At 37.2% G+C, this 19,405-nt stretch overlaps 1 protein-coding gene across 2 annotated transcripts in view; it reads right to left on the bottom strand.

Annotated features, from left to right (window-relative positions):
- Window positions 1–12,457: 12,457 nt before the first annotated feature.
- G9a (histone-lysine N-methyltransferase G9a) overlaps window positions 12,458–19,405 on the bottom strand; it is a 29,731-nt gene continuing 22,783 nt past the window's right edge. For both annotated transcript variants that reach the window (XM_019047490.2, XM_019047491.2), the window contains exons 16-17: window positions 19,039–19,214; window positions 12,458–18,687 (exon numbers count right to left, since the gene is read on the bottom strand). In XM_019047490.2, coding sequence (XP_018903035.2) covers window positions 18,534–18,687; window positions 19,039–19,214 — 330 coding nt within the window. In that variant the 3' untranslated portion in view covers window positions 12,458–18,533. The remainder of the gene's footprint in view (window positions 18,688–19,038; window positions 19,215–19,405) is intronic.

Here is a 19,405-nt window from a genome sequence, read left to right as displayed (position 1 = left end):
TTTCCAGTCCACTAAGACATCCACTCACAGTTCATATTTTTACCAGGAAGCTGTCGGAAATGCATAGTTGAAAACCTCATAGATGTTTCTTAATGTGGAAGAAACCGAGGATGTCACTTACCTGGTGGATGACGTCATAAACCGAATTTTTCAAATCGCGATATCTCGGTTAATATTGAACGATGCGAGTTGCTGTACGGACCGATCTTATTATTTTTAGGTGATCTACAAGATTGAAGTATCAAAACACGATTCTGTCACCAGTGCAGCTGACCCATCGCAGGGTGTCTACTAAAACGGGCTAGTCAAAAATAAGTACTTTTACAGTACTTTTTGAGTACATTCTCAAGAAATTCAGTACCTCCTCCAACAGAAAAATTCCGTACTTTTTCAGAACCTCCATTTGACGAAATTCGAAAAATTTCAAAAAGTTGAAATTGCGACAAAAATTACTAAATATTAAAAAAATTTCGGACCTTTCTGCGGAATTTCCGCAGTTTTTCAGTACTTCCAGACCGCCCTTAAAAAATCAGTACTATTTCTGGGCTTTCCGGAAATTCCTGACTTGTAGACACACTGCATCGGCTTCGGAGTGAAATACACTCCGTATTTCACTCCGAGACTTTTAAGAGTGCGTGTGGCAGCGCAGCACCGACAGAGTGGCGGATGCCGATTCCATTAGCGCCGCCGGCCCTGGGCCTCGAGCACCGGAACCGTCGTTCGTCGATTCAAGTCGGTTGTTTGATCGCGCATCACGTCCCCGGTCGGTGGATGGGCGCAAAGGTCCGGTTCGTCCATGTCAACGCCTAACGGTGTCTCTCTCCGATTTTAGAGACGGGATATTTCACACGCCCCCCTCTAATGGCTTCCGAACGCATAAGTTACTTTTGACTGTTAGCGCTGATTTTCGCCCGATGATGACTGATGAGCGACGTGTTGACGTGTTGAGTAATTTGTCCAGCAAACAAAATCCAGTTTGACAAGATGAATGTAGCCGTATAGGTATGAAAGGAAAAGCAATAAAGGGAGCAGAAAGACACTTCCACAAACTGATTGCGCAGCAGACGCACGGGTTGTAAGACAGTACATGGAGAAAAAAACTTCGTGCGTGCGACCCGAAGTTTAGGTCATATGGATCTCTGAAGTTTTCGGATTGACCATCCGAACACTCAAGGTCCAGCTGCTGAAGTTTGGATCACACATCTGAAACTTCAGTTCTTACGTCTGAAGTACTTCGGTTCTCACATCTGAAGTAATTCAGATGCAAGAACTGAAGTTTCAGATGTGTGATCCGAATCCGACAGTTAGACCTAAAGTGTTCAAATGCTCAATCCGAAAACTTCAGAGATCCATATGACCTAAACTTCGGGTCCCACGCACGACGTTTTTTTCTCCGTGTACAATCTGGACACGTGTTTTCCGCATTTCGCCAGGGGCGTCTGAACGCACAAAAATGTCTAAAATGAACGAGAAAAGTTGGCTTCATTTTGCGTAACGCAGTGAAATTTAGAAGCGCGAGCTGTTGAAAATGAGTTTTCCAGCGCGTGCCCGCTTGTCGTCGGTGGGGCTGGGGACGCACATACGCGACAACTTCGAGTGGGTAAAAAGTTACCGGTGAATCGTAGCAATGCGCGTCTATTTCTGTTATCATAACTCATTACCTCATTTACCTCGTTACCCGCGAACACCCCAATGACAAGCCGCCGCGCCGCGCCACGCCGCGGCAATAAATTCTTCACTTTTGATTCTTTGTTCAGCTGTGACCAAGTTGCGGCCGCCTCTCCTCCAACACCAATAATTAAAGCACACCGCACCTCGCCGTGACGCGCCTCACCAGAATTTCGAGTAGTTGCGAAGTTTAGTCGACAAATGAGTGGGGGTTTTCGGTTCAACAGCACTGGGGAAAAAACACGTTGGATCTAGAGTCCAGACTCTTGAAAACATTGACAAGAAAAAATACTTTTGATTCAATCGGATGTTTGCTTGAATCAAAACGAAATCCGCTTAAATTAAAAGGCATGGTTCTTGATTTACGCTAGATTCTGATTGAATCAAGAGTACTTTTTCTTGTCAATGTTTTTAAGAGTCTGGACTCTAAATCCAATGTGTTTTTTTTCAGTGAGTCTATTCTAAGGCCTACGGGCTTATTGTTGAAATTGATAGACAAAACGATAGACAAAGAAGACAGAGGGAGTATGAAGCGATCCTATTGGTTGAAATGAGTGGTTCCTATGGACTGTGGGAGAAAATGATAGACTAACTTTCGGGTCTTGCGTGGGTTGCCGTTAGTTAGTCTATTATGGATTTGTCTATTAATTTCAAGAACCGGCCTACCTTGCTAGTGGAAGGTGATAGAGGAGTCATCATGTTGATGCCACGTTGAGCGTTAGTCAGGATAAGGTCGAGATGCTTCGGCTTTTGATATTTTTAAGATAGAAGCGATGTCTTGTATCAGTGAGATCTGCATATCTATCAGACCGATTCTCACGATTTTTTTTACCAGTATAGTGATAAGAAGTAACTCGCAGCGAAAAAAAAGTACAAATATGCTGAGCTACATGCTAGAATTTTTCCTGGAGTGACCATGAAACGACTTTGCCACATTCGTCTTTCTTAGAACAGGGAAGGTAGGGACTTAACGCACATTTTAGGACGGCAATATTTTTTTTTTATATTTCAATAGTCGAAGCATTATTCGGAAAATTGCATGACTGTGTCGGCAACGTTGTAACACATTTACATGAAGCATTTCTCGGAAAATTGAAAATGCCACAATAAAAATCAGTAATAGTTTAATTCATCTGCACAATAAACAACACTGGAATTAAGTTAAGTTCTGAGAGAAACGGCTAAAGCTTCAGTTTGTGTCGCATGCGACGGATTCTAAACGAATTTCATTATAACGCCTGGATGCAACTATTCGGGCTCCATGGATGGCCGTGTTGCATACGCGCGTAGTTGAAGGCGTTTTGACTGTCCAAGAACAGACATTCACCGCTTCACCCGCGGCGCGGTGCCATCAGCGGGCTTTACCGCGAGTATCCAAAATGACTGAGCGTTTTTAATGCTTCGTTTACACTCCAAAAATATCTCCTAGGCACGAATAGCTGCACTCAAAGCGTAGGATGTGAGTATCCTTTGTGCTTCAGTTTTGATACCGCGATGTGCTGAGCATGATTTGAAGAGCAACAATTCATGCTTAAGAAACGTCTTCGAAGTATAAATCAAGAATTGAATCCACTGTGTCATTTTAGATACTCGCATTAAAGCCCGCCGAACAATGAAACTAGCCTTTCTGAGATATTGGACATGAAATTCTTTACTAAAACTGCAAAGTTTGATGTTAATTTCTTCACATAAGAAACTTTATAGAGTGCTTTTTGAAGTACATTTTTACGAGAAAATCAATGAATTCACTTCTGGAATTTTTATTTTTCGTATTCACATTTATATGAGCATTCATTGTTTCTTCATTTTGTCCGACTCCACTCATTGACTCGCTCCACTAAGCACCACTGGTGAGGCGGATATTGTCTGAAGTCAAAACGCCTTCATTTTCGTACGCATGCAACATGGACATCCGTAGAGCCCGAATAGTTGTATCCCGGAGTTATCATGAAATTCGTTTCGTTTTCTTCCAATGCGAAATTAAATGAAACTTCGATTGTTTCTCTCATACTTTAACTCACCTCCAGCATTGCCTTCTGTGCCCATGAAGTGAACTGTTGCTGATTTTAATTGCGACTTTGTCAATTTTCCAAGTCAATTTTCCAAGAAATGCATTATTTGAATGAATTTAAACGTTGCCGGCCCTAGAAATCGCATTGAAACAAGGTATCTGAGCATGATATGTAGAATTTCCTATAATCTACTTTCATGAGTCGTCCTGCCTTTGGATTTTGGTTTTGTTTACCCCTTCGGGAAAACTAATTCCGACTTTTAAGTGAAAAATTTTTAAAGAGCAGTCCTGATTAATCACGCCGCATTTGGGATAAAAACGATGAAAATTCGTCTCACGACAAAATGAAACGTGACAGGACACGTACGTAACATCCCAAGCCGAAACACACGTACATGATCTCCTAGGTGCAATGGTGAAACGATAGTATAATGATGTCTGGTGAATATATACTTGAAAATTATATCATGTCATTGATAACCTCTCTCCTTCCTGTTATTTCCACAGTAGGTATCCACAGTCAAAGATTCCAGTCTTCCCTGAAGAATGCTGCTACCCACTGCTGACATCCCCACACCAGCGAAGAACGGACGTCCGCTGAAAACTTCTGGAAGTAGTTTAAGCCGCAATCGGGCCTGACTCGTTGCTCGACCTGTTTTTTTAGAGCGAGGTGAGCAAAGTTTCAGGTGTGTTTGCGGTGTAAAACTCAACGCACGAAGCCGGACTCGCCGCCTCCGAGGCGCTTCCCGCAGGAGCTCTTTCGCAAACCACGTATCGCCTGATACTTGCTCCGAACCTAAGATTATGCACGCAAGGTGAGCAACGTATCAGGTGTCTAAGTGAGCTTTGCATATCTACGCTTGAACCTCCGAGTTCTCCACCACCGTGCCACCGTCGAGGATGATCAACCCGCAGCCAGAAGTTTTCCCGCATTTTTTTCATCAACCCCTAGTAGCAGAACAAATTTTTGTTTTTCTAAAAAAAAGTATTAAAAAAACGCATCTGTTATCTAAATGATCGTTTTATATAAAAAACGTGTAACGCTTATATAAAAAAAAAAAATCAAAGTTCAGACCTGACCGTAATATATGAAAAATGATAAAAGCTAGATAAGGTAATTTTTTTTATTACACAAATTTTTTTATTTTTTTATATAACGCATGCATACGAAAGTTTTTTTTTTATTACACAAATTTTTTTATTTTTTTATATAACGCATGCATACGAAAGTGTTAAAAGTGAACATTTTTATGTAACGATTATATAAAAAAAATAGGTCATCATTTTCGTGAGCTTTTCGCGAATTAGAAAAATTTTTAGTATGTTCGCGAAAAGCTCACGAAAATTATAACATTTTTTTATATAATGGTTACATAAAAATGTTCACTTTTAACACTTTTGTATGCATGCATTATATAAAAAAATTAACTTTCGTACATAATATTTATCTTTTCCTTCTGTGGTTCTGCTACTAGGGACTTTGCTTCATCTAAGTTTCCTATTTTCATACAGAAAGGCAATATAGGACTTAGGTCTGCAAAACAAATATAATTATATCACAGCTTAGAGTAGTCAATTTTGCATCAAGTTGGCCCTGGTAAAAATTGGCAGTAGAATCTGTGTTCCAAAATACCATAGACCTACAGCCGACTGTAAGATTTCTAATAGATTCTATAGCCGGCAACACAATTTCTTATAGCCTTCATAGCCGATGGGGATTAAGCAACAGCCTGACGATAAAGTTTATGCTAAACGTTACTAATTACGGATGCTAGGACTTAGTGAGTTTTTGGACTACCGCTCTCTTTTTGGGCCGTAGTATCTTGATTTATTTTGCGAGGAAAGCTCCGTACTTTTGAAGGATGCCTGCCATTCCTAATATGTTGGAGCGCCTTCAATTTCGTACGATACTGTGCAATACCTCTGGTGTGAAATAGTTGCCTCAAGCGCCGTGGTACGCTGCGGCGCGGCGCGGCGGGCGGGCAGCCAGCGCGAAACGCGCATTGGCGCCTACAAACCTAACAGGGATACTTCACGCATTGTTAGGTTTGTAGGCGCCAGTGCGCCGCCGCTCTGCTTTCTGTTCGGCTCTGATAGTTAATCTCGTGGAGTCAGCGTTGTTCAACTCATGACTTTGAAATGTTTGCACACTCTGTATGGATTATTCTCATTTTAATTGATAAAAACAAATATGTAGTAAAGGAAAATATAATGTGCGTTTTGTAAATATTATGGTGATTCCGTACAAACTTAAGGATTTACAAAGCACACGAATTTCTACACAATTTCTTATAGCCTTTTATAGCCGATGGCGATAAAGTGTAAAGCCCGACGACAGGAACTATCGCCCGGCTGTTTAATTTTTTATCGCTTCGTGTAGCCCGGCCGTATGATCTTTTCCACTTTCTAAAGCCAGCTATATGATTTTCTATCGCCTTCTTCAGTCGGCTATAAGAACTCATATGGTATTTTGAAACGAAGGTCCTATCGCCAATTTTTACCAGGGGGAACATCCAAAAATTATTGACCCCTAAAGAGCCTTTCAAAGTTACAGAACAAAAAATTTTGAATTGGAAATAGGAATGCAAAGTTTGCCGGTTCTGTTTTGTATCGATCAAACTAAAGAAAAGATGAAAAAATTCATTTTAAACTCTCACAATATCCTTAACGTCGCAATTAAATGCCTTGAAATTGCGACCTAGGTAAGGGAGGGTCTTACTAGCACTTAAGAACGTCTCGTATTGACTAGAGATTTAAATCGGAAGTAAACTAGGCTCTTCATTAATGTCATTAATCTCCTTTTTTGTAATTTTGTTAATATTGAATTCTTTCTCCTCGGGATTACCTACAGAAAATGTAACTCCTAAAGTTTCACACCAACATGTTGTACCTATTGATTGTATGAAATCGTCTTGTTGTGTATGGTTCTTAATTGTATCACTTATTATTTCCATGGTAATCCTCATTCCATTTCTTAACAATCTTTATTTTACGCACAGAATGTTAAAAATGCCGGAAAAAATTCACCCAAAACCATGTGCAATGGGTCTGTTGCACACAAGAGAATTAGCCGCAAGGTACCTAATAGCCATTCAACGCGTAAAATCGCACGTTAATCACGTTGGGCTCATTGAAAAAGTCTGAAATCCATTTCTAAGTACGCAATCTGCATATTTTATAACGTGCTTTTTCAAGTTTCCTCGAGGGCGGTTTTTCTCAGTCGCGACCGATTTGCAGAGGTGTTCAAGAAAACTCAACACGCATAAACATGCATGTTGGTTTTCTTGAGAAAAAATCGAAAGAGAAAGTTTGCGAAATTGTCTGTTTAGACGATTTCGCAAACTTTCCCTTGTGTTTGATTTGTAAAAACCAGATACCTTCGATATCAAATTCGATTATTATCCTCTATGAATGTTTGAGTATTCACAATCAAATTTTGTATTTGTTTATAACGCCGTCTATAATGCCGGAAGTACTTAGTCGAAAAAAAATGTAGGTACTTTTGAGATGAGTTTTTGTTAAAAATTCGTAACGTTTCTCTTTATTTTCTCTAAATCCTCTTATTCGAAAAATTGTACTATGACCGCACAGTTATGAAATGCAAATAACAAATTAATAAACATCAGGTCCTATGACCGGTTGCCTTTGACCCAGATTAAGACCTGGATATAGGCTAAAACCTGAAATTGTAAATATTTTATTACCTACTTACTTTGTAAGTCCATAGATTTGGAAACAGCCATGAACAATGTTTGAATCAAATGGACTGCATTTTGCAATTTGGAACTATAAATTCTGGTCCGGTCTTAAAACAACGTATGTGCCATTAGTTTCCCTACGTATATAAGTGTTTTTCCAGATGAGCCAGAATTTATAGTTCCAAATTGCAAAATGCAGTCCAAATAACCTAAATAAATTATCTCAATAAATTCCTGTGATATACTTGAATCAAAGACTAATATTAGCGCTTTTTTATTTTTTTGTCCATTGAATCGGTGTTGATCGGTTCACGTTTTTATTTTTCGTTTGATTCATGTCGATCGAATACATACCCTCTCGTTGCATGTAGAACACCTGCCATTTTTTTTTTCCTAAACTGAACAATTCGCCTTCTACTGCGTCTGCAGCAATAGTTGTTACGAATATGTTGTGCGTATTGATTTCAGCGCATTACATACTTGACTGTCTGAAGGCGTTTTATGCGCGCAAGTAGCGCAATCTGTCGGAGAATGAACGTAGTAAGGATTGAGCGATACATTCAATTTCACTTCTGTTGTTCTCCAACAGGGTGCTCTACTTTCGCAAATTTAACGCCTTCAGAGAGTTGAGATCAGCACGCACAACATATTCGCAACAATTGCTGCAGACGCAGCTGAAGGCGAATTGAAAAATAACAACGGTTTAATACACATTGAAAAACATGTTGGCTCTTTAATGAATATTTATACTAATAGAGAGTTGTATTTTATAGTATTTTTATGGGGGATCCTAGAAAAACTTTTCAATATACCTAACTAGGTTTAAACGCTAAGTAAAATATACTGCACTAAAAATTTTAAGTCTTGGCGGAATTTTACTCAGGAACCAATCAACTATGAAGTCCACTTTTCAAGAAATCAAAGAGCTTCGCTTCAAATAATAATTAAAAATGGAAATTAATGCAAAAATGAATTACATAAATAAGCTTCCTTAGGGAGGTTACATGCAACTCAGGTCTTTACAATCTTAGTTGATCTTAGGTCGTGAATTTCATAAACACGTTGAAGACTTGCAGAGTTAATTATAACATTGTGATGTATCACAGATAATTCCTCTAAATCTATACAAATCAACGTCATGATAAGACAAGTAGAGGAAAGTTTCGTATTCAATGACTTTGGAAATGACTTTTTGGGATATCGGTCGGAGCTAATTTATGGAATCTCCAAAAGTTTTTTGAAGCTCTGGGAACACTGCACGTAGCATCGCTTCGGCCCCTGCAAACTATTTTTGGGTACATTTTTAAGGCATGTTTCTTTTGCTTCAAGGACATTGTGATTTTGGCACTTCTTCAGTCTTGACAGAAAGTTTAGGCTAAACCTCCCGCCATGTATGAAAATTTGTAGTGCGGTATATTTTATTTTGCATTTAAACTTAGTAAAGTTGAAAAGTTTTTCGAGAATCCCCCATAAAAAGACCATAAAACACAACTCTGTTGGTAAAAATATCCATTAAGAAGCCAGCATGTTTCTCAACGAATTTCATGCGGTTGCTGTTTTCAACTCGCCTTCAGCTGCGTCCGCGGCAATTGTTGTTGCGAATATGTTAAGCGGGCTGATCTCAGCTCATTACATACTTGACTCTCTGAAGGCGTTTAATGTGCGAGAGTAGAGCACCCTATTGGAGAACAACAGAAGTGGGATTGAATGAATCGCTCAATCCCTACTTCGTTCATTCTCCTACAGATAGCGCTACTTGCGCACATAAAACGCCTTCAGACAGTCGAGTATGTAATGCGCTAAAATTAGCACGCACAACATATTCGTAACAACAATTGCTGCAGACGCAGCAGAAGGCGAATTGTTCTGTTTAAAAAAGAAGGGTCAAAAATACACTTTTTGGCGGTTTCTCGGCTAATGAGGGGCTCGCCGAGCCTCGGGACCATGCGCAATCGACACTACGCCTCAAACCACGAAGGATTCGACTCAAATCGCGAAATTTTTTTCCCGTCCAAAGTGGTGAAAATCGACAGGGGTAGCATGGACTAAATTTTTAGGTACAGGGTCCAGGGCCGGATTCACCTACTTGCCGCCCATGGGCCGCCTAGATTTTTCCGCCCCCATCTCATTTGTTTTGCAGAGGCGTGGCGTGAATTGCGATGTATCGATTGTTATGCCATTTAAACCTATGGTAAAGAATCGATTATTAAAGTGTTCGCTGCGAACACCCTGTTTATCGATCCATTTCCATAGTTTAAAATGGCATATCAATCGATATATCGCAATTCACGCCACGCCACTGTATGTTTTGAAACATCAATAGATCGTATTCGACAGTGGTTCGATGTTTCGTTTGGTTCAAAACAATAAAACATAACCTCAGACAAAAATTTTAGGATTTAATTAGGAAAAGCTGAAAATGAGAAAATTCCAAACAATTTTACTTTTCATTTCCATTTGGTACTCGAGAGAATAAAAATTCGATCACATAAGACCCGTTACCTCAGATTTCTGAATTGACTTTTGAGGCTGTGGTTACATATTGAACCAATCGATATCAACATAATCTCACCTGTGTCATCTGTCGAATACGATCTATAAAAACCATCAGGTGAACGTGCCGGTGGGGGAGGGGTGTATGAGATGCGTTTACTCGTGTTGGGCACATTTTTTGTAAAAGCGCTTTTAACACGTACAAAAGTTCAGTTCCGTAAACCCGTCCCTGTTTAAACAAGGCCTTCTATTTATAAAAAACGAACGAAAAAATTATGAGAGAACAAACATAAATGTAGTTAAAAATTTTAACTTCTACCGCTGCGCCGCGTCGTCTCTCGTTTTGCCCAAAAATATGCATGAAAAAATTGAAGGCATTATGACCGGCCTCTCTCATTTTATATTCGTATGGAACGATAAAGAATGGGACGCGATTGCTACGGCGCCTTGATACAACTATACAACCTCGACGGATGTCCGTATTGCGTTCAAAAAATTGAAGGCGTTTTGACTTCCTACGCATAATGCCTGTAGTTGATTCGATCGACAAAGGCGTTGGTCGGCGGTGACGGTGATTTGATGCAACTATTTAAGCTTGTTGGATGTCCGTATCGGTCCGACTGAAGTGCGAAACCACGTATCTCCATTGCGGTGTTTCAAAATTTCCGTTCTTAATTCATCTCTTCCGTGTGAAACTATCTTAATTTACGACTTTAAATTTTGAACCAAATCTTCTGCTATCGAATACGAAAAATATCGGAGAATTTAAGTTTTATGTTGACCAGTTTCTCGAAAGAAAAATAAAATTTCTGAGGAAGTCTGCAACGTCGCAAATGGAGAAACGTCGTCTCTCATTTTGCCCAAAAATATGCATGAAAAAATTGAAGGCATTATGACCGGCCTCTCTCATTTTATATTCGTATGGAACGATAAAGAATGGGACGCGATTGCTACGGCGCCTTGATACAACTATACAACCTCGACGGATGTCCGTATTGCGTTCAAAAAATTGAAGGCGTTTTGAAGACTTCCTACGCATAATGCCTGTAGTTGATTCGATCGGCAAACGCGTTGGTCGGCGGTGACGGGGACTTGATGCAACTATTTAAGCTTGTTGGATGTCCGTATCGGTCTGACTGAAGTGCGAAACCACGTATCTCCATTGCGGTGTTTCAAAATTTCCGTTCTTAATTCATCTCTTCCATGAGAAACAATCCAAATTTACGACTTTAAAATTTGAACCAAATCTTCTGCCATCGATTAAGAAAAATCCTGGAGAATTGAATCTCTGTTATATGTTGACCAATTTCTCGAAAGAAAAATAAAATTTCTAAGGAAATCTGCAACGTCGCAAATGGAGAAACGTCGCGCCGACCGCTCCTTGTTGGCGCAATGCTTGAAGTATTCATGCAGTCTCGTAGGCGCTATGCGATTCATGCCGACCGCCGCGCCGCTCCGTTCCAGGTTAAATTGTGTGTTTGGCTTCTCTCTTAACTCGACTAATTAAAGGTGCTGTCTCTTGTATCACCGAAAGACGACAAAATTAGAAATTACTATACTTTCACTCTCAGGAAATGAGAGATTTTGTCGCCTTTTCTCGTTTGTAATTTATTTTCTGAATCCGGTTTTTTCTCTCTCTTTTTGATACCTACATTCAAAAAGATTGCAAAATTTGCCGCCCCCTACATTTTGCCGCCATGGGCTGCGGCCCATGTGGCCACCCAGTTAATCCGGCCCTGACAGGGTCAAAATCGAAAGTTCTCCGATCGAACCAAAACCAAGCTAGACCGCTTGGAAATGACACGCTGAGTCCAATTTTTTGGTCTGAAAACCTCCACGAATCCGATGGAGTTCACAAATAAGCCTGTCAGTTGGTTTCATAAGGTCATTGAAAGCAAATCAATCAGAATCGATGCAAAATAGTGTAAATGCATTGATAGGTACTAGTAGACAGTTCTCATGCTTGAATTGAATGAGCATCATGATCCAACTACTGAAATAAACTCTCACTGCTCCAAAACAGTTCTTAAACTTTCTGTCGAATTAAGCATTTATTAAAGGCGTGTTTTTAGATGCTGATTTCTTATTTCGGAATGTACTTTTTTCTCCTGAATAGACTTGATTATGATCCTTGATTGGTCTGATCATGCCTTGATATTTATAAAAATTCCCCCACAAAATTCTCAGGTTCAGATTAAAAAAAGTTTAAAAAATAATTTGTTCAACTTCACTGACCACACCTTACAAACATCGAATGTTGCAAGGATAAATATAATTTTGTGACTGACCTCAGGGAAAGAAAAATTCATCAACAAAAGCTAAAAGATGAGCCACTGATACCAGAGCCTCGAAAAGGGTTCCAAAATCACAATGGGGTAAAAAAAAAAGACTGAAAATGTGATATTAAACGAAGGTAAAACATTTTGAAGTTCATTGTTAAAAAAACGTAATCCTGAGCAAATCCAATGATAAAACCCATGTACAAAACTTACAGCAATGAAACCACCTCAATTGGGGCTCGAATTATCAGTGCTTGATTTAAGGCATTGTTAGAGATTTAGGACCAGAAAGAAGATAAGAAACCAAAAAGAATTCACAAAATTTACTAATTTATATTACATTTTATCAAACAAGACGAAATGGAAGAAACTAATGTATTTTCCCAATTAGTCAAGATCAATCTTAAAATTATTTACAAATTGAATTTTGCCGAGATAATGAAAAGTTAACAGAGATTTGGTTGTTGGTCCATAAAACTAATTCTGGATTCATTCACGAACAGTTAATATGATGGTTAAAAATTGTATTTCAGTGCTGTTTTCTTCCTCTGAGGATCTGCTCGAGATAAAAAAATTTGCCCGCTGTTTCCTGTCGAGTATTATAATGTCCTTTTTTTTTCAGGCATACTAAGCTCATGGAAAACTTAGCCATCATTCTTTTTACAATCAAGTCTCACTATTTTAAATTAAAAATATCTCTTGTGCTAATTTTGATAGGTACCATAACATTCAGGACAAATTAATTAATCTGGATGAGGACCTTCGATGCTCCATGATTAATCTATCTGGAATCAAATCATAATTGCAGGGAAAATCAGCAACTGATAAAAAAGACGTTACAGAAACTGGCGCTGCTTAACATTATGACATGAACGGAGAAATATAAAGCTCCTGTATGAAGTGGTGTGATCTTATTACAGACCTTTCAAGTTTTTTTAGAGAAATGATTCACTTTAACGGATCCTCTCAGTGAGTGCAATGAGATGAGACAGAAAAGAAGAGAACCTTCTACATGAAAACTAAAGTTAGCTAACTAATCATTACTCTGATGAGTAAATAATGTATCACAAAATTACAGGTACTAAATGCAAAAAAGCGACTGGGGATTTGGAAGTTGTGGTATTATTAACATAGTTTTCAGAAATTCTACCTCATGACTCTTAGAAACTAGTACACATTTATTCATCAAATCCCAAATATCAGCACGTTTATAGCAAGAAAATGCAAAGATTTTTAATAAATAGATGTAACCTGATCTTGGTTGTTTTTTCTTTACTGAAAGTTAATCCCCTCTTCCTAATTTGAAGGGAGGAGGCTATATTTCAGATCAATGAAATGCAGGCATAGATGATTTCACATGCACAAAGGCATCTCTTACCAAAATGCAGCATTTCCTATGCTTTAATTTCAATTCACAGACAAAATTACTAGAACGATTTGTCTGCAAGAGGAAAAGATTGTAACTTCTGATGAAATTAAAATGTTAGAAGCATTAGGTTAAATTTTCGACCAATCACATGTAAAATCAACAATAATATTATCAAAGCGTTAAAATTATGGTATTTTTGTCTGCTACTTTCAATTTTCACTGATTATTTCAATAAAATATTTAAATAAAATAATCGATGTGTTGAAAATAACAGTAGCTTTGGTAGTAAAATTTTCTGGTTATATGATAAAAATTCTATCATGCTGTAGATTAAGGAAGTGTTGATGACCGACATTGAAAGGAATGCTAAAATTGGGAATTAGTATGAAATGTAACAGTTCATCAAGATTTTGTTGAAAATTTCGACTAAAATCGGCGCAATGATTCATAATAATACGAAGTACACATCAATGATGTATTCAAAACCTTCATCTGAAGGTTAAGGATATTAATTATAATTCAGTTAGTTAAAAAAGCTAAGCTGACAGGCTTAAGTTTTCAACGTCAAGTACAATTTAAGAAACAATCCACCTCACTTTTCCTCCATTAGAAAAATGATCAAAAACTTAAAAAATTTAATTTGATTCAACCTTTATGAAACAAGCAACTATTCATGAAACTAAATAAACTTATCACCAAAACAAATAGGTTGTAATTTACAAATTATACAAAGTTACTCACTAACTAAGCAGTTTTTGCAACAGATATTAGGGGAATATTTTGAATCTGAACTGGAGCAATAGTTTAGAAAAATCATGCATTAAAAATTCAAAGAAATGATGAGAAAACATTGCTATGTACATTTTCACAATACCTAAAACGTAGAAGTGAAAAAAGAAGGACTGAGATACAATTGTGACTACAATACTATTATTACAGAATATGATTCAGAGTCCTACATGCAAGCAAATTCATGAATATTCGAGGGTGCTCAGAAAGGAATAATGATTATGATGAAAGACTGCTAAAAGGTAGTAACAAAAAGGAAAAAAACCCACAAAGACACACAGTGTCTAAAATTAAAAATTCATGCTGTTCATTACAAATTAAGAGATATTAAAATTACCAAAGCTGTGAGTACATGACTACTGATTATAAAATTAATTAACTTGGGTCGATTAAAATGGTGTTTCTCAGTGCTGTAGTTTTGTTAGCTGTTATCTGTTTTGAAATATTTTTCGGCAGAAAAAAAAAGCTGATCCTATTAAAAAATTTCGTGCATTTCGATTTATGACAGATCAAAATCAACTGAGCTATGTCCGTTCCTGTGTGATGTCTTCTAAAAATTTCTATTCAATTTGGGAAAGTACATTTCTGGCCTACAGATTTGTTCCTCCAGACACTCTATCCAGCATGTTTAGTCAACATCTATCAAATTGCACAGGATTTCGGAAAACAAATCGGTGAGCTAAGAGCCGGTTTTTTCACCTTTGGTAAAATCTGCTTGCTATGTAACCAGAGAATAAGGGTTTATCGTCTTGCCAAAAAAGAACCCCTTCTATCACCTCTTGTCAGCCACATTTATCCTCTGGTTAAAATTGTACTATTGTTTTGAAAAACATAGTGAAAAAATGCTGCTAACTGCAAGTGCATTACCTCTAAAACTTCAATTTACTCCATGCAAAAATCAGATGCAAACCACTTCCACCAGGTGTCGCGATGTGTCATAAACAATTCATATGAGGAACAAAAGAAAAACAAGGAACTGATGGAGGAGCTTGCACAGCGGACTGTGACATCAACCAATCAGGGACCACAATTAAAATTCAACCTCTGGTTAAAGTATTTGACAGGTGGTCAAAGTACTTGTTAAATATTTTCCAAATTTTCCCTCTGTCGAGCTAAATTTGACTACGACTTGGTGGTGACGAGAGATGACAAAATGCTACTTTCATGCTAATCCTCTTGTCAAATGTAACCAGCAGTTTGACCAGAGATGATAGAACCGGCCAATAGTCATGGCAGAGGGAAATGCACAAATCAACAAAAAGAGCGATTCCGTGACCATTTACAGCAGGAAAAATCTTAATTTTTCATGTTTTTTAGGTGAAAAATATACTCCCTAAATTTAAAGATAGAATTTCATTCAGTTCCCTACTTAAAAAAAAAAAAAAAAAAAAAAAAAGAAGAGAAGGAATGAAACCATCTAGGTACAGTATAATTCAGTTGATTCTGATCAGAGCCATTGGTATGATAGAATTTTGCCACAATATTTTCCATTGGAAGCACAGGAGAAAAATTTAGCATTTTAGTTTAAAAGTTGGCGTTTTTTGTCTGATTCAATAAATTCACTTCCTCACAGAACAGTTTTGCTTAAAGAGCGATTCCTGTACTTGCACAGCAAAGTACCTGTTCCAGAACACTGAATATAACTAACACATTTGGTTAACTTGCAATGGTTCAACAAAAGAGATAAAACAAGAGTAACAAAACTAAAGAAACAGCGGAACGAAAACACTACTTTACATATAAACAAAATCCTGGTTGTGAAAACAGCCATAAGTAAAACGCTGGCAGCTTCTCAAAAATGAGAAAACACGATAAAAACTATGACGATTATACAGTATGATGGTAATGATATGATACTGGTTATATAATGGTGAAAATATACAGAACCTATTAATATGAATGACTTAAAATGAAAATAACGATGATCAACTTTGTCAAGGAAAGTAAAAATAACTTAAAAACGCAAGAAATTATGGCAATTTTCACAATTGTACTGGCCCACAAGTAATATGAGGGTACAAATTTGGCTAGGGAACTATAGCGTGATGTTTTCTTAAACTTACTACATACAACTCAAAATGCGTAAAAAAATTCTTTTACCTAGGCAGAACAAAAAGATGGAAACTTTCCCGGCAGTGCATTTGAATAAAACTTAACATGATTAATTCTAAAGACTGCACTCTGAGGAGAATAATCCTGAACTGCTACAAATTATGAACCCATAGAAGAGGCAAGATTGCTCAGGAATAATTTCTATTTCTTTTATTTATGTGATGATAAATATTGAGATGAATTAAATTTCCATGGACACACAAGGACAAACAAGCCTTTTGCCAGAAATATTGAAGATTGCAAAAATAGATGACGATGGTATATTTAAAAGTGGAAAAAAATAAAGAAAAAAATGTCAACTTGATAAAACCTCCATACAAGAAGAATAATAATTATGGTTTGAAATTAATATTACAGCAACTAAATCTAACAGAGGCGCAACCAGAACCACAAAAAAAAAAAAAAAAAAAAAAAAAAAAACCCTTCCTTTAAAAAATCAGAAGAACAAGCTGCTGATTTCAAAGTGCAGTCGATTAGAGAATCTATTTTACACACTTGGAGCTTTGTATGAGTACATTGTAAATGCTATCATTGATCAGATGAGCGCAATTTAAGATGCATAAAAGTCAGTTTGAAATACATTCGAGTTAATTTCTTTTCTTTTCGGCTGTCTGAATTCATCTTGAGTGCTAAAATGAAGAGACAAAATGTCATCAACTATTTACACAATAAGATCACACAACTGACAAACCTGCAGCTAATTTTGCTTACAATTTTCACAACGACAAAGAGGTCAGTCTTTTGGTGCTTAACATGAAGCATACAGGTAAGAAAAGTATAATCTGACAAGAAAACTGATCTAGGTATGTTAGCCCTGCAGTTAGCAGGTTGATAACCTGAGATTTTTAACATAATTATGGACAGAAGTTGTCAAACTGACAGTTAGCATATATCAATGATTCCTTGAGCGCTGCTACCTGGATATGAAAGATTCCAGAAAAAACATTTTAAAGACTGACTCCAGTCCATCATCCAAAAATTACATATATGTTGCTAAGGTTTGAAAAATACTAAAATTGAATGGTCAGAACATGATGTCAAGGGGTAAACAGTAAGCAGACAAAAAAATCTCTGTGTAAAACTGACCATACTCATTCAGCAAAACACACAATTTTTAAAGAATAGGATTCTCAGTAGTGACTGAAAACAATTGACATTAGAAACCATTTTTACTTGTCAACTGTCACAGATCGACAAGACGGGCCGGTGCTTTGCCGGCCCCAGCGGTCTGAATAGCTGACTTTATTGTTATCGGCAGTTAAAAACTTTCCCATCAAACCAGTTGGTCTCCCTCTCACTTTGGCTGTAATTTTGCATGAGTCGGCAGGGTTTGAGCAGAGGCACACAACTTGGATAGCCTTTACTGACTGTTTCTAACAGCTTTGGCGCAAGGAAAATGCTAACCTTTCACAGTCAATGTGCGAATGGATTCAGAAAACCCCCATACATCACAAGACGACCACTCATGTTTTTGATTCACATGATCTTCAAAGGCCTCTTGAGGATTTCATGGGCAACTTTCTTAAAAATTGAGATCAGATACTGCTCAAAGGGAGAACAGGGAGGCATTTGAGCTATCATTTTATATTGCTATGAAAATAACATATATCAATTTTCTTTGGCAAAACTCTTCATGAAACAATAAAGCAACTACCGCAATCCATGAGTTTTACTTTAGAAAAAAACATTCTTGTCATACTATACTACTGAGATTGTGCAAAATTTACATTTCACCGCTAACCAATGACGCGTCATTAAAAAATTAGTGATAAAATCAAGGAATGATGAAAGAGAGAGACAATTCTGGTGTGGCTTTGCTTGGCTTCAAAAATAGTAAAAACTAGTAAAACTAGTCACAGGCAAAATAATCGGTAAGTAAGCTAGTTTCAACCTGAATTGAATGCAAAATGCTGGTAGCTTCATGTCACATTTAATTCATCTAAAACAATTTCTTATTGTGAAATTACATACAAACTGAAAAATGAGGAACAAAATAGTAATTTATATTTACTAACATGACCCATAAATTTGATGACAAGATTATAAAACTAAAAAAAGGTAAAATTGGTTGAATTTGTTGACTAGCTAATTCGTTTAATAAAAAAAAAATAAACTTAGGAGTTTTCTCTTTCCAATTCTTGGATTTTTTTGTTGTAATTATCTAACGTATCTTGAATGGTAGAAGTGGAATAGCGGCATGTTTTAGCTTTACAAGTACATGTAAAAGATTTGTACTTGATGATCCAGAATTTTTCACCATAGTCAAAGCTGTAGGGGCAAAAATACAACAGAGAAAAATTAGATGGATAGTATTAGAACGCTAGAATAGTACTGGGTCCACACTATTCTGCGGAGAAACTAAAGCTAGAAATATCAAAAATTAGAGCTGGATTTGTAGAATACTATTCTAAGGCTTAATTTTGTACTTTGTCCTTTGGTCTATTTCAACAAATGTGATTAGTTTTTCAATCTCAACAGCTTAGGTAAGCTGGATAATTCTAGGTAATGGTAATTCTGGATAATTTTAGGTAGTACTGAGAAGAAGAGACATGAAATACCATTAAAATAGGTAGAAAAAAAAGAGAAAAAAAAACCATAATATTAAAAAATTGAACTCACCCTAATTCCTCGTACGGTTGAATATCTCGGTTGGCAAAGAATGCAATTCTTGGAAATCGTAGATCTTGGTGTCCGATAAAAACTCTGACAGGTTGCAAGTTTGGAACACAGCTGTGGTTGATGAATCGTGCGATATTTCCGTAGCGCCGAGCATCTATGCAATAAGTCTCATCATCCTAAAACAAAGAACGAGTTTCATTTCAATGCCATCAAGAGAAGAAAAGGTTTTTTACGCATCGACTACCACTGTGAAGACTGAGCATCTGCTTTTAAGTGTTATACTGTGCCCAAATCTGAATCCTGATCTTGTCGTTTTTATGTATAATTTTGTCTAGGAATGACCTAGAGAGGTATTAAAGTGCAAAAC

Source organism: Bemisia tabaci, chromosome 4 (genome assembly GCF_918797505.1).
Source record: "Bemisia tabaci chromosome 4, PGI_BMITA_v3".
In the NCBI taxonomy this organism is placed as follows: Eukaryota; Metazoa; Arthropoda; class Insecta; order Hemiptera; family Aleyrodidae; genus Bemisia; species Bemisia tabaci.
This window is presented reverse-complemented; position numbering and strand designations above follow the sequence as displayed.